Source organism: Camelus ferus, chromosome 12, assembly GCF_009834535.1.
Source record: "Camelus ferus isolate YT-003-E chromosome 12, BCGSAC_Cfer_1.0, whole genome shotgun sequence".
Classification (NCBI taxonomy): Eukaryota; Metazoa; Chordata; class Mammalia; order Artiodactyla; family Camelidae; genus Camelus; species Camelus ferus.
Window position 1 is genome coordinate 6439962 of NC_045707.1, and position 12240 is coordinate 6452201.

Below are 12240 nucleotides of genomic sequence, written 5' to 3' on the forward strand. Positions count from 1 at the left end.
GAGGAAAGGTTGAAGTTAATAGGAAAAATAGTTGTGTCTTCAGTACCTGTGGACTGTCAGGTCCTGTGGCCACAGGTGAGGATGATTTTTTCCCTGCCTGGAACCCAGGCTTTCTCATGAGAAGATCAGTGTCAGACTTGAAAAGGGTCTCCAGGCCTGGCCTAGTACTGGTCTTCACCAGCCTATCAGGCCAAGTGTGATAGCTGGGAGGGAGGTCTGTATGTGACAAAAACAGTCATCAAAAGGGCCTCTAACAGGGAGGAATAATGGGCTGAAACATATGTGAAATGTAATATAACCCTTGAGTACTTTTACTTAGGAGCACTGGGGGCAGAGGACTATAGTTCAGGGATGAGGGTATGGTGGGGGGTCTGCTTGTCTGGTTGACCACAAGCCAAGTAAAGTGTGATGTGGCTGTCAAAATAAGGGAATGAAGACTTAGGGAGGCTTCATATCTGTGGGGTGGGGGTGGGGGAGCAAGGAGCTGTCGTTCCCAGGAGGAAAGAGATGTGTTCTATAGACGTCTACTCTACAGTGTAGTAACTGTAATGACGAAGGCTGGGGGAGCTTGAAGGGGCATTTAATCTTGCCTTGAGGGATTAAGGAAGGCTTCATGATGGAGGTGAACTTTGAGCTGAATCTTGATTGCTGAATAGGAGATAAGGGGTTAGCCAAGTGGAGGTGATATGAGAGAGAGAATATGGCAAATTTAGGGAACTGCGTGTTGATGGTTACAGAGCTCCCCTGGGAAGGTGGTGAGTGCCCTGTTGCTGGAAGAATTCAGAGACTGGATCTTCTTTCTGTTAAGGGTGGTAGGTTGGCCTACATGACCTGGAGAGACTCTCCAGGCTGGAGTCTGTACTGGCACAAGTGCTGTCACAGGATGCCTTTTGACCACCTAAACTTGTGCAGCCTGTTCTAATGTGCAGTTGTGGGCTGCTTGCCTGATGTCTGTTCAGATGGACGGTATGAACATGCCTTCTCATTTGTCACTGTATTTCTTTCCATTGGTAATATCAGGGACAATTAGTTTGTGCTTGGTCCCAAGACTGACATCTGAAATTAGCCAGTTGAGGGACCATTGTGTGAGAAGAATGTGCAAGTGCTGGTGTGTGTTGAAGCTGTGGAGTGCTGAGTGTTGGGGCTCCTGGGGACTGTTCTCTCTTGCAGTGAGCAAGCTGTGTGGGAAATGCAGCCCCACTGACACCGACATCCTACAGCCCTCCTTCAACTTCCTGTATTGGAGCCTTCATCAGACCACACCAGGCAGTCAGAAAAGAGGTGCTGGGGCCCAGGCTGGGATAATAAAGAGGAAGGGTGCTAGGTAGTGTCTGTGGCCCTCGCTGCCCTCAGTTTTTTCTTCTTAAAAAAATAAATAAGGGGGTTTGTGGCTGGACTGGTTGGTCATAAGGTCTTTCTGGTTCTGTTAACCTGTGGTTCTGAAATGAAGCTGGGACCCTTAGAGCCTCAAGCTCATCCTTTTGCTTATTTACTGTGTGTGTATGAAGCACCCATCAGGTGCTAACTAAGCACCATGGTGGCACTGAGCTGGGGGTTCTGTATTAACTCATGTGTCCTCTGCCCTGCTGAACCCTCTACAGCTGCTGCAGTGCTCCTGAGCAGCATGACCCTGATGGAGCTTCTGGAGAAGATGCTGGCACTCACCTGGGTCAAGGCTGGCTCTCCTGGGACTGCGCTTCTCTGCTCTGCCTGGCTGCTCACTGCCTCCTGCTCTGCCCAGCAGCACGACGGCAGTCTGCAGGTTTGTCTCCAACTCCTGTGACTTTGGGGCATGAGTGGCACTCAAAGGAGTGATAAAGAGCCTGAGTTCTGGTCCCAGCTGTGGCTTATTAGCTGTGTAACCTCGGCAAGGTATTTAACTCTCTGAGCTTCAATTTCCTTGCCTACAAAACGGGGGAAAATATGCAGAGCTGTTGTCAAGTTAGTTTACATTAATCAGTGTACCCCACATTTGGGGAACTTGTGTTGTAGTCTTTAAGCAAAGCCTTGAAAGGAAAATAAGACTGTACCAGGCAAAGATAGTGGGGAAAGGCACTCTAGGCAAAGAAACTGATATGAGCAAAGGCCTAAAGCTGCACAAACTTAAGATGTGGCATATACGTTTGAAGAGTGTTGAAGTACTGCATGGCAGAGTGTGGGGAGTGGACTGTCAGACTGGGCAGGAGGCAGAATCCAGCCTGTGATCTTGAAGTGGTGGGTGGCAAGCTGTGGAGTGCCATACATGTGTAAGCTGTTATTGTGACTGTTCGAGAAGGTGATGCAGGGAACAGGAGAGCCATGCACATATCTACAGAGCACCTCGTTTCCTCTCAGCCCCTCCTCCTTGTACGACTTTGTCCTCCTATTGCCCTGCGTGAGCTCCTCTGGGGGCTGCTTCCTTCTTCAGGTGTGTCCTCCCTAAGGCTGGCTGCTCCTGGTAGACAGAAACCATCTTCTAGCCTTTGAGGTGTCTTTGCATTGTAGAGCCAGGCGCACACTCATTTGTGTAGAAGTGAAATCAGTTTTAAAGTTTGGCCTTGAGGGTGGGCAGCAAGCTGTGGCAGATCTATGCTATAATAGCTCCTGAGGTAGTTGCCAATGGGGTCGACTTGGGACAGGAATCTTTCCTGCTTTTCTATGGGAGAGTGTTGGGCCCATCCATACTCCTGCAGCCACCTGTCTGGGTAGAAGCCTGCACCTTGTCCTTGACTCTACTCTGGTCCTCAACCCACACCAAGCTAATAACCTAACTACCTCTACTCTAAGTCCTCCTCTCCCCCTAGTTCAGGTCTGATCATTCATCTTCACCACTAATGTGGCCTGTTCACAATCTCCTGGCCTCCGGCTCCCCCTTCCTTCACCTCTCCTATCCCCAGTGGCCACAGTCTGTCCACACTGCCTCTCTGCCCACAATCCTTCAGCAGCCTTTTTGTTCTCTTCATGGCTGCTGAGACCCTGCTTATAGGCCCCTGTGCAGCCTTACTTTCTGCCATTCCACCCTCCTTCCCTGTCTTTTGACCAAGTGTTTGCTCTTCTCCCAGTCAACTATGCTCTTTCACATCTCCATACCTTTTTTCCTTTGTTTTTGGTTGATTTGTAATAGCCTTTATTTTTAGGACAGTTTTAGATTTACAGAAAAATTGAGCAGAGTTCCCACATAACCTCACACACAACTTCCTCTATTAACATCTTACATATATCTCCATACCTTTGTACAAGTTGGTTCTTCTCCCTGGAACGTGCTGATTCCACCAGTCAACAAGTATTTTTGAGAAATTGCTTTGTGCCAAAATATGACAAATCCAAGCAGAGAAGCTGCCTTTAGGCAGCTTGTGTTCCTGGTAAGGAAAGCAGAGCAGACTCACAGCTTTGAACCTGCAACGCCAACTAACCCCTCAGTTTGGTCATTGCTTTGACATTAAGGGGCACGTTCACAATGCTGATCCTCAACTATTCTTTACAATAGCTGTGGGGGGAGTAAAAGCAGGTGGCATTCATAGATGATGGAAGTAAGGTGGGCCGAGAGAGGTGCAGTGCAGTGACTTGCCCACAGTCACATAGCTGGCAAGTGGCAGAGCCAGGGTTTTTATTCTGAGCTGTTGACTCCAGGGCTGAGTTAGGTGGATGGTGGGCTGAGGTGGAGACTGACCCACAGATGAGGCCAGAAAAGACTCCCTGGTGCAGGAACTCTCAGGATGGGGGAAATTTGGGAGAAGCAAGGTTCTCCAGGTATGGGCTTTATTTTCCTGTTCAAGCTCCTGAATCCAGGACTGGTGAGACACAATACTCTGTGTAGCCTCCTCTGTCCTTCTGGATGCAGGGTGTATGTGTCAGGGTAGAAGAACTAATGTGGCAGGTTATTTTCTGCCCAAGCTCCCAGAATGTGAGGGTTATCCCTTTACCCTCTGCCCTGCCAGGTTCACCAGACACTGTCTGTGGAACTGGACCAAGTATTGAAGGCTCTCAGCTTTCCAAAGAAAAAGACTGCACTGCTCTCAGGTATGTGCCAAGGGCCTCTAGCAGGAGGATAAAAACCCTGCCCCTAGATTCTGAGATGGGACCATCCCACCCAGACTAGCCTATGGTCACCCCATTATTATCTTCATTGTGTTCCCTCTGTGACAGAGCTGGGTGGGAGGTGGGGAAGGAGACAGGAACTGAGTCTAAGGAGTTTCCTACTTTCAGCTGCCATCTTACGCTTCCTGCGGACAGCCCTGCAACAAAGCTTTTCCTCTGCCCTGGTGGCCCTAGTGCCCTCAGAGGCCCAGCCACAGCCAGCCCCTGAGGACACTGTCCTAGCTCCACTGAGAGCATCACAAGTTCTGTCCCTGGTCATCGGACTGCAGAACCTCCTGGTGCAGGTAAGGCTCTTGCTGAGTGGACTCTGGCAGTGAGCCTGCTTCTCCCAGGGTGACGGCAGGAAGGGGTGGCTGCCTGTCAAGAGCCTGGTATTTCCACCAAGGCCTGGAGAGTGGATTGATTGGTTTTAAAGTTACAGTGACAGAAATGAAACTTAAATTGGTTCATAACTGAGAAGTTCAGGGGTCAGTACTGGCTTCAGGCACAGCTGGATCCCGGAGGCTCAGGCAATGTCATCACAACTCTGTCTCCGTCTCTTGTCTATGAATTTCTCTCTGTCAGCTTTATTCTTATGGAACGGTAGGATGACCAACAGCAGCTCCTGGCTTATATCCTTCCAGCAGAAAGAAAGCTTCTCCTTCCTAGTACTCCCCAGAATTGAGTCTCATTAGCTTGGCTTGGTAATGTACCAATCACTATGCCCGAGACATGGGATGCTCTAACTGGCCTGGCTTGGGTCAGTGCCCTCTCCTGGAGGCTGGGGCATATGATCAGCTCTCCATAACTCACATGGACTGAATGTAAGAGAGGAATGGTTCTGCAAAAGAAAACTCAGAAGAAGGAGGAATGGATCCTGGACAAGCAAAAATAGTAGATGCCCACCTAAGAGGGGTTTTGTGTTTTACACCTTAGAGGATTCTTGGAGATCATTGTTTGTCCAGGGATCACATACTGTGAAAGGTGGTGAGAGTATGGAGATAAATCAGATTCTTGCCTTTGAAACAGTTTCAGGCTGGTGGGTGGTATCATGTAGATAACAGGTGATGACACGGTGTGGTCAGTGCTGGGCTAAAGGGAAGTACTGCACAGTAAGGGCACAGGACGTGCCTTACAGGCTAGTGTAGGATGAGTGCGAGGCTGGCTGTCAGGGAAGGCTTTCTGGGGGAGGTGCTTGAGCTGGGCTGGAAGTATCAAGTGACTTGTCGTAGGTCCTCGGGGCCTGGGGGCATCAGAAAGGGACTGATCTTGACAGCAGCACAATTTTGTTCTCTGATATGGACTCATTTCCTGTCCCTGGCCTTATGGCCCATTTCCACCCATGATTCCCCAAGATTTTCTTCCATTCAAGGAGCTTATTGTCTATTGTTTTCAAATATGAGCTGGTCATTGTAGGGTGACCAAGGCCCCAGATGTTTATGCTGTTAGACTTGGACTCTCTTTTCCTGCCCTCTGGAGCTTGACCAAGACAGATGGTCACAGATCCATGTGGTCTGATCTGATGGCCAGGCATCGTGGGGCAGCCAGCAAATGAGTGAGAGGAGTTGCAGAGACTTCCTGGGGGGAGGGGTGGGGGACCTTGATTTGAGTGGACTCTCCTTGGTGCCCAGATAATTACAGCACATATATGATATGGCTGTTGATTGTGGGAGATTATATTCAAGGATTGACCCCCACTGGGCCTGTGCACATGTTGGGGGAAGTTGGGAAATGCAAGGAGACAGAAGATGTTCCAGAAGTGGGCCCTGGGCAGGCTCTGTGATTGCTGAGTCTTGTCCTGTCAGCTCATCTATGTACAAGGCTCTGTGCTCTTGATGGACCAAACCTCTGTCATGTGTAGCATTTATCTCTCTCTGTTGTAAGTTCCCATTTTCATATCAGTCTTCCCCAGGCTGTGAGTCCTCAAAGGTAGGGACTGTGTCTGGTTAATCTTTATGCCTCCTTCCCCTTGTGGGTTCAAATCCAGTTGAGAAATTAGGAATCAGATGAGAACCAAAGCATCAGATTTACTGCTGACAAACACCATAGTAGAATGTAGCTGGGACTTAAGTTCAGAAGGGTTTTTTTTTTTTTTTTTTTTTTAGTCTGAGATTTTTTTAACTTACAACAGAGATGAAAGAATTTTATAGTGAACACTCATATACCTACCATCTACATTCTACCATTAATGTTTTACTATACTTGCTTTAGCTTATTGGTCCAAAAGGATTTTTAAACTACCCTCCTTCCCCTGGGTTAGACCAGAAGCCCATGGGCAGGGAAATTGTGTTTGCATTTCCATAATGTCCATGTGGGACACTTAGCCAGCTGGCCAAGATATTAAGAGTTTGAGTTCATGGGAGCAGGACCTTTAATATCTTAATCCTGCCCTGCTGGCACAGTAGGTGTTATGTTAGCATCTCACCTTTAGATAAATCTCTCTTTGGGTGAGGAAGAGCCAGTTAGAGGTGGGAAGAAGGGCAAATGCTTTCTCTCCCATGTTTCTGAAAGAGCTGAAGTTCTTGTTTTAGCATTCAGAACATAGAGAGGGGGAAAATGATTCCCTTATACCCAGCATAAAGCCTGGCGTAGAATTGGTATTCAGTAATGTTTGTTGAATGAATGAATGACGACACAGGAATGAACATGACACAGTGCCGGCCATTTAAGCACTCACAGATTGTAGGAAACACAAAAGATTATAATTAATGGCAAAATGACCTATTACTTGAATCAAGGAAGACTCCACAGGAAAGGCTGCATTTGAACTAGCCAGATTTCAAGTACCTGAGAAGAGGCTGGAAGTGCCCACTGGTTGAGTTAATTTTAGATGGGAGAAGGAGAAAGGGCATGGGCCTAGGATCTTTTTTTGGACCTGCCACCTACTACCCAGGTGTCCTTAGGTCAAGTATTTTCTCTCTGGGCCTCAGTTTTCTCAATTGTAAAATGAGACGAGTAGATTAGCTCAATCACTTCAAATTATGTGTCTTAAAAGCCCTAGGTGTTCCGTGAAGGAGACTTAGGGGTTGTTAAAGAGGGAGAGTGTTTTCTCTGCCTAATGCCTTTCACCATTTTTTGAGTGTTAACCCTATGCCAAGCACTGGATAAACACTCTATATCCGTTTCTAATCTAACCCTCTCATCAACCCAAGTAATCTTTTTATTCCACTTAGCAAAGTTGAGTAACCTTGGCTAGGTTCATACAGGTAGTAAGTGACTAAGCAGGGATTCAAACCCAAGTCAGCCCCATATCTCAACCACCAGGCTGCTGCCTTCCAAAGCACAGCATGAGGACAACATAGGATTGTTTTGTTTGTTTGCTTTTACATTTAAAAAAATTAGTTTTATTGAGGTAAGAGTTACATGCAATAAAATTCACTGATTTTAAGTGTACAATTAGATGAGTTTTGACAAAAATATACAGCTCTGTAAATACCACTGCAATCATGATATAGAACATTTCCATCATTACAAAAAGTTCCCCTATGTCCCTTTGTAGTCAGTCCTCTCTCCCCATCCCTGACCCTTTGCAAATACTGATCTGCTTTCTGTCACTACAGTTTTACCATATCTAGAATTCCATATGAATGAAATCATGTAATATTTGGTCTTGTGTGTCTAGTGTCTTTCACTTAACTTAATGCTTTTGAGATTTATTCACATTGTTGTGTGTATCAGTACTTCATTTCTTTTTGTTGGTGAGTAGTAGCCCATTATAGGGCTGTACTACAATTTGTTTATCCATTCACCTACTTAAAGATATTTGGGACTTACAGCTTTCTGGCTATTATGAATAAAGACTAAAATACAGTCTTTGTGTGAATATACACTTTCATTTCTCTTGGGTAAATACCTAGAAGTGGGATTGCTGGGTCAAATAACATTAGTTTTCTGTTGCTGTGTAACAACATAACCACAAACTTAATGGCCTAACACAATATTCATTTACTATCTCACAATATTCTACATCAGAAGTCTGGGTGGGCCTGACCAGGTTCTTTGTTTAGGGTCTCACAAGGCTGAAATCAAGGTATCTGCAAAGCTGGGTGCTTATCTGGGAGATCTGGGGAAGAATCCACTTCTTCCTTGGGGGCCTCTTTCAACTCTCTAAGGTTGCCCACATTCTTTCTCACATGGCCTCTCCATCTTCAAACCGTCAATGACTGTTGAGTCCTTCTCACACTTGTAGTCTCTCTGGGTCTTCTGCCACCAGCCAGAGAAAACTCTGCTTTTGAAGGACTGGTGTGATTAGATTGGATCCACTCAGTCTCCCTTTGCCATGTATTGTAACCTAATCACAGGCTTAACATCTGGGAGCAAAGTTCATGGGACCATCTTAAAATTCTGCCTACCATATATGGTATGTATGTTTAACTTTATAAGAAACCATCTCAAACTGTTTTCCAAACTGGCTGCACCATTTTGCCTTCCCACCAGAAGTATATGAGAGTTCCAGTTGCTTCACATTCTGGACACAATATTGCCAGTCAAGTTTAGCTATCGGTGAGTGTGTAGTGGTATCTCAAGGTGGCTTTAATTTGCATTCCCCTAATAACTAATAAGTTCTTTTCATGTGCTTATTAGAGCATAAAATTTCATTTGATGAAAGGTTCTGCTGCTTTAAAAAAAAAAGATCTTCACACATTGGCTTAGATAAACTGTGGGGCTCTTACAGAGTCTGTAATCTGTGAATCTCTTACTAGGGCCCAGGGCCCACCCTTTTCTGAAACAAAACAGTCTCTCAGAGGTAGATAGAGCATCAGGAGAAGCACTGTGCCATGTGTGTAGGTGAGATGAAACCAACAAACATTTTTTCATTATCTGCAGAGCCACAATCCCAAATCTGAAATTCTGAAATCCAAATTATTTTAAAAACCAAATGTTTTTTCCTTGGTTGACATCAAAACCCATCGGAAGCAAAACCTGACATAAACTTCTGTGGGCTTTTTGTTTTTGTTGTTTTCTTGCAGAAGGACCCTCTGTTGTCCTATGCCTGTGTTGGCTGCCTGGAGGCCTTGCTTGACTACCTCCATGCCCGGAGCCCAGACGTCGGTAGAAACCCTCCCCATTCTCTGCTGTTCCCCTGGAGAATATTGGAGGGGGCCAGCACCTGCCACCCTCCCACCCCAGATGCCTATCCCCTGTTCTGTGATTCACATTCATTTTGTTTCTTTTAACAATACTGCAAGGGCACTGCCATGCTCGTCATACAAACGAGGACACTGGATAAGGTTCAGGGAGGTCAAGCAACTTGCCCCAACCAAGGTCACAAAGCTCTTAAGTGGCAGGGCTCTTCCTGTTGCCTGCCTCCCACAATAGTGGGATATGTGGTCTCCCTGAGCCAGGCAGCATAGGTGGATAGAAGCCCAGGGAAAAAAGAAACCTTCTGGGGTCAGCTTGTCCAATGCCCTACCTTTAGCTGAGCAACCCTTTTTTGAGCCAATAAGAGAAAGTCCTCTTTATCAATGTTCCAAGGCCTTTAGAAAAGTAGCATTAATAACCCAGGGTGACTGGTATTTCCCACAGCACTCCATGTGGCCTCCCAGCCCTGGAATCGTTTTCTGCTATTTACCCTCCTGGATGCTGGAGAGAATTCCTTCCTCAGACCTGAGATCTTGAGGCTCATGACCCTGGTAAGTACAGAAAGGATGGTTTTGTGGTCTGAAGAATGTCATGAGCTGGGTAGTCCTGAGGTGGCCAGGGAAACTTTACTTTTGGTAGCCCTAATCTAAGAAGGTAGAGGGGCTAGGTGGGCCTTTACCCTACAAGAGGCTAGATCAGTGAATTCCTCTAAGTGCCCACATCTCCTCAGCTCCAAAGACCCGGACATTCTTCTGTATACACTCACTCATGAAACATTGACCAGGGGCTGCCTGCCACATGCTAGATCTTAGGCTGGGTACCAAAGACGTCACTGAGACATGTTCTGCTTTAATGGTCCCTCAGTCTAGAGAAGGAGATAGACAAGGAAACTAATAGTTAAAATGTGATGTTACTAATGGAAGAGTAGAAGATAGCTAAGTGCCTATTGAACAAACAACAAAGTGGTGAGTCTGTGAATGACAATCAATGGGATCAATGAGTAAATCAATGGTTGGTGTGGGAACACAGAAAAGAATCACTGCTTCTGCCAGAGCTGGGAGGGGGAGGTGAATAAGAATGTAGTAAGTACTCAGTTAATGCCTGTATTTCTTTAATAAAATGAAAGAACATTCAGCAGTGAAGGTAATATATTAGCTGAGGCTTAGAGGATTAATAGGCAGAGAAAGAAGTTTCTAGGTATTGAAGTGAGAACAGCAGGTATACAAGCATATGGTGGTATGTTTGGATAACCACACATAGTCTAGTGTGAGGTGCAAGGCTGAGGGTCAGGGTCAGGGTCAGGGTAGGGAGGTAGGGAGACTGAAGGGGTCAGCAGGGCCAGCTCTCAATGTCCTGCAGTCCTCATTTACCTCACTCGTCTGTGTCACAACCCCACACCTGCCTATGAACTCTGAGCTTCTTGAAGGCAGGGTTCTGTGAGCTTCAGATCTGTGTCCCCAGGCCAGTGCTGAGCATGGCAGGGACACAAGAAATGTCTGAATGAAGGCAATGCCAAATCACTGCATGTCTGGGGCCTCTCTCCCTTGGTTAGTTTATGCGGTTCTGGAGTAGCAGCATCCTCTCTTGTGAAGAGGTGGGTCACGTTCTGCATGGCGCGGCTTTGGCTGACCTCTCTACCCTCTCGAACAGCACACTCCAGGCTCTGCGTGGCTTCTTCCTGCAGGTGGGTGGGAAGGGGATGCCATTTAGCCACTGTGAGGCTTGATCCCTCTATACCATCTTCTCTGTGGAGGGTAGGAACTCTGGCCATAGCAGCCAGTCAGGAGCGCAGGGGGTGGAGGGTAGAGAGGGCCTGTATGGAGTGGGCACTGAGAAAGCCTTCCCTACCCTCCTCTCCCCTCAGGTCCAGAGCATGGGCCTTCTGGCTGATCACAGCATGGCCCAGACCCTGCAGGCTTCCCTGGAGGGCCTTTCCCCGAGGGCCTCCATGGCCCCGCCACCCCTGCAGGACATGCTGTATCCTTTCTTGCATCTGGGAGGTTTGGCCACCCAGCTATGGGAGGCTGTGGCATCATGCTTCAGGATAGAGAAGTGCACTGTCTACGCCCTGTCCTCTAAAGCAAGCAGGGGATGGTGAGAATAGTTAACAATGGTAGTAATAACAATGACTTATTCTGTTTATTAAGTCCCTATCAAGGGCTAGTCACATTACATGCACTGTATCTAATCTTCACTGTAGCTAGGAGTGTTAAGACAGCTGTAACTTAGACCAGAGAGGTTAAATGAAGGGCCCAGAATCACAGTGATAGCATCAGGATTTGACCCCAGTGGGTGCTGGGTGACTGGCTTGTCTCTGAGAAAGCCTGGGGCTGTGGGCAGTGGTCACAGGCCCTCTGAGGGGTTGTTGTGGTGCTCCAGAGACCCTTTGGTGTAGAGATGTGTGTGTTGGGGGGAGGGTGCCTCTTCCCCACCCCTACCAGCTGCCACCCTGGCTCTACTTCTTCCTCCTTCCATGAAACAGTTCCCTGAAGTATAGCAACTACCTAGCCCAGGTGTTCAGGTCCCAATTTTAATATCCATCCCACTATTTTCAGGAGCACCTCTGCTCTTGTCTGACCATTTTTGTCCCTTCTGGGCCCTGGGAATGTGGTTCTCCCATGGTTGGTCCCACCTCTTTGCTGTTCTCCTCTCATGTTTTGCTACCAGCTGCCTAGGAGGGGTGGCTGTATCCCTGTCCCACATCAGAGACTGACCCTCAGGAACTGAAAGCCCAGAAATGGAGAGAACTGAGACCTGGAGAAGACAAAGTCTGGGCACAATGGTTTGAGGAAAATGGATTACAATTGCAGCTATTCATCTGGAGCCATTTCTCCATTGTTGAAATAGAATCAGGAAATAAAATGATACACTCACATGCCTGTGTGAGCTCTCCAAAAACATTTCAACTTGGCTCCCTCTAGCTGGCTCCTCAGCCAGTATGGATGGCCTTCTCAAGAAGAGAAGGGGCATGGGACTTGTTCTGGTAACACCAGCACCAGCTGGTTGCTTAAGTTGAAAACACCCATAAGGCCATCCTCCTGGATGGAGGGGCAGAGAAAGGTGCTGCTGTGATCCAAGTGCTCTGGGAGTTACTTTACCTGC

General features: G+C 47.2%; 1 protein-coding gene across 1 annotated transcript in view; it reads left to right on the top strand.

The window, feature by feature from the left end:
• Nucleotides 1-12170, top strand: part of MEI1 (meiotic double-stranded break formation protein 1) — a 58589-nt gene extending 46419 nt beyond the window's left edge. The window contains exons 23-31 of the mRNA XM_006174698.2: nucleotides 1171-1281; nucleotides 1602-1762; nucleotides 3918-3999; nucleotides 4186-4361; nucleotides 9027-9108; nucleotides 9583-9689; nucleotides 10691-10822; nucleotides 11003-11115; nucleotides 11806-12170. Of these exons, the coding sequence (XP_006174760.1) occupies nucleotides 1171-1281; nucleotides 1602-1762; nucleotides 3918-3999; nucleotides 4186-4361; nucleotides 9027-9108; nucleotides 9583-9689; nucleotides 10691-10822; nucleotides 11003-11115; nucleotides 11806-11851 (1010 nt within the window). The 3' untranslated portion in view covers nucleotides 11852-12170. The remainder of the gene's footprint in view (nucleotides 1-1170; nucleotides 1282-1601; nucleotides 1763-3917; nucleotides 4000-4185; nucleotides 4362-9026; nucleotides 9109-9582; nucleotides 9690-10690; nucleotides 10823-11002; nucleotides 11116-11805) is intronic.
• Nucleotides 12171-12240: the final 70 nt, after the last annotated feature.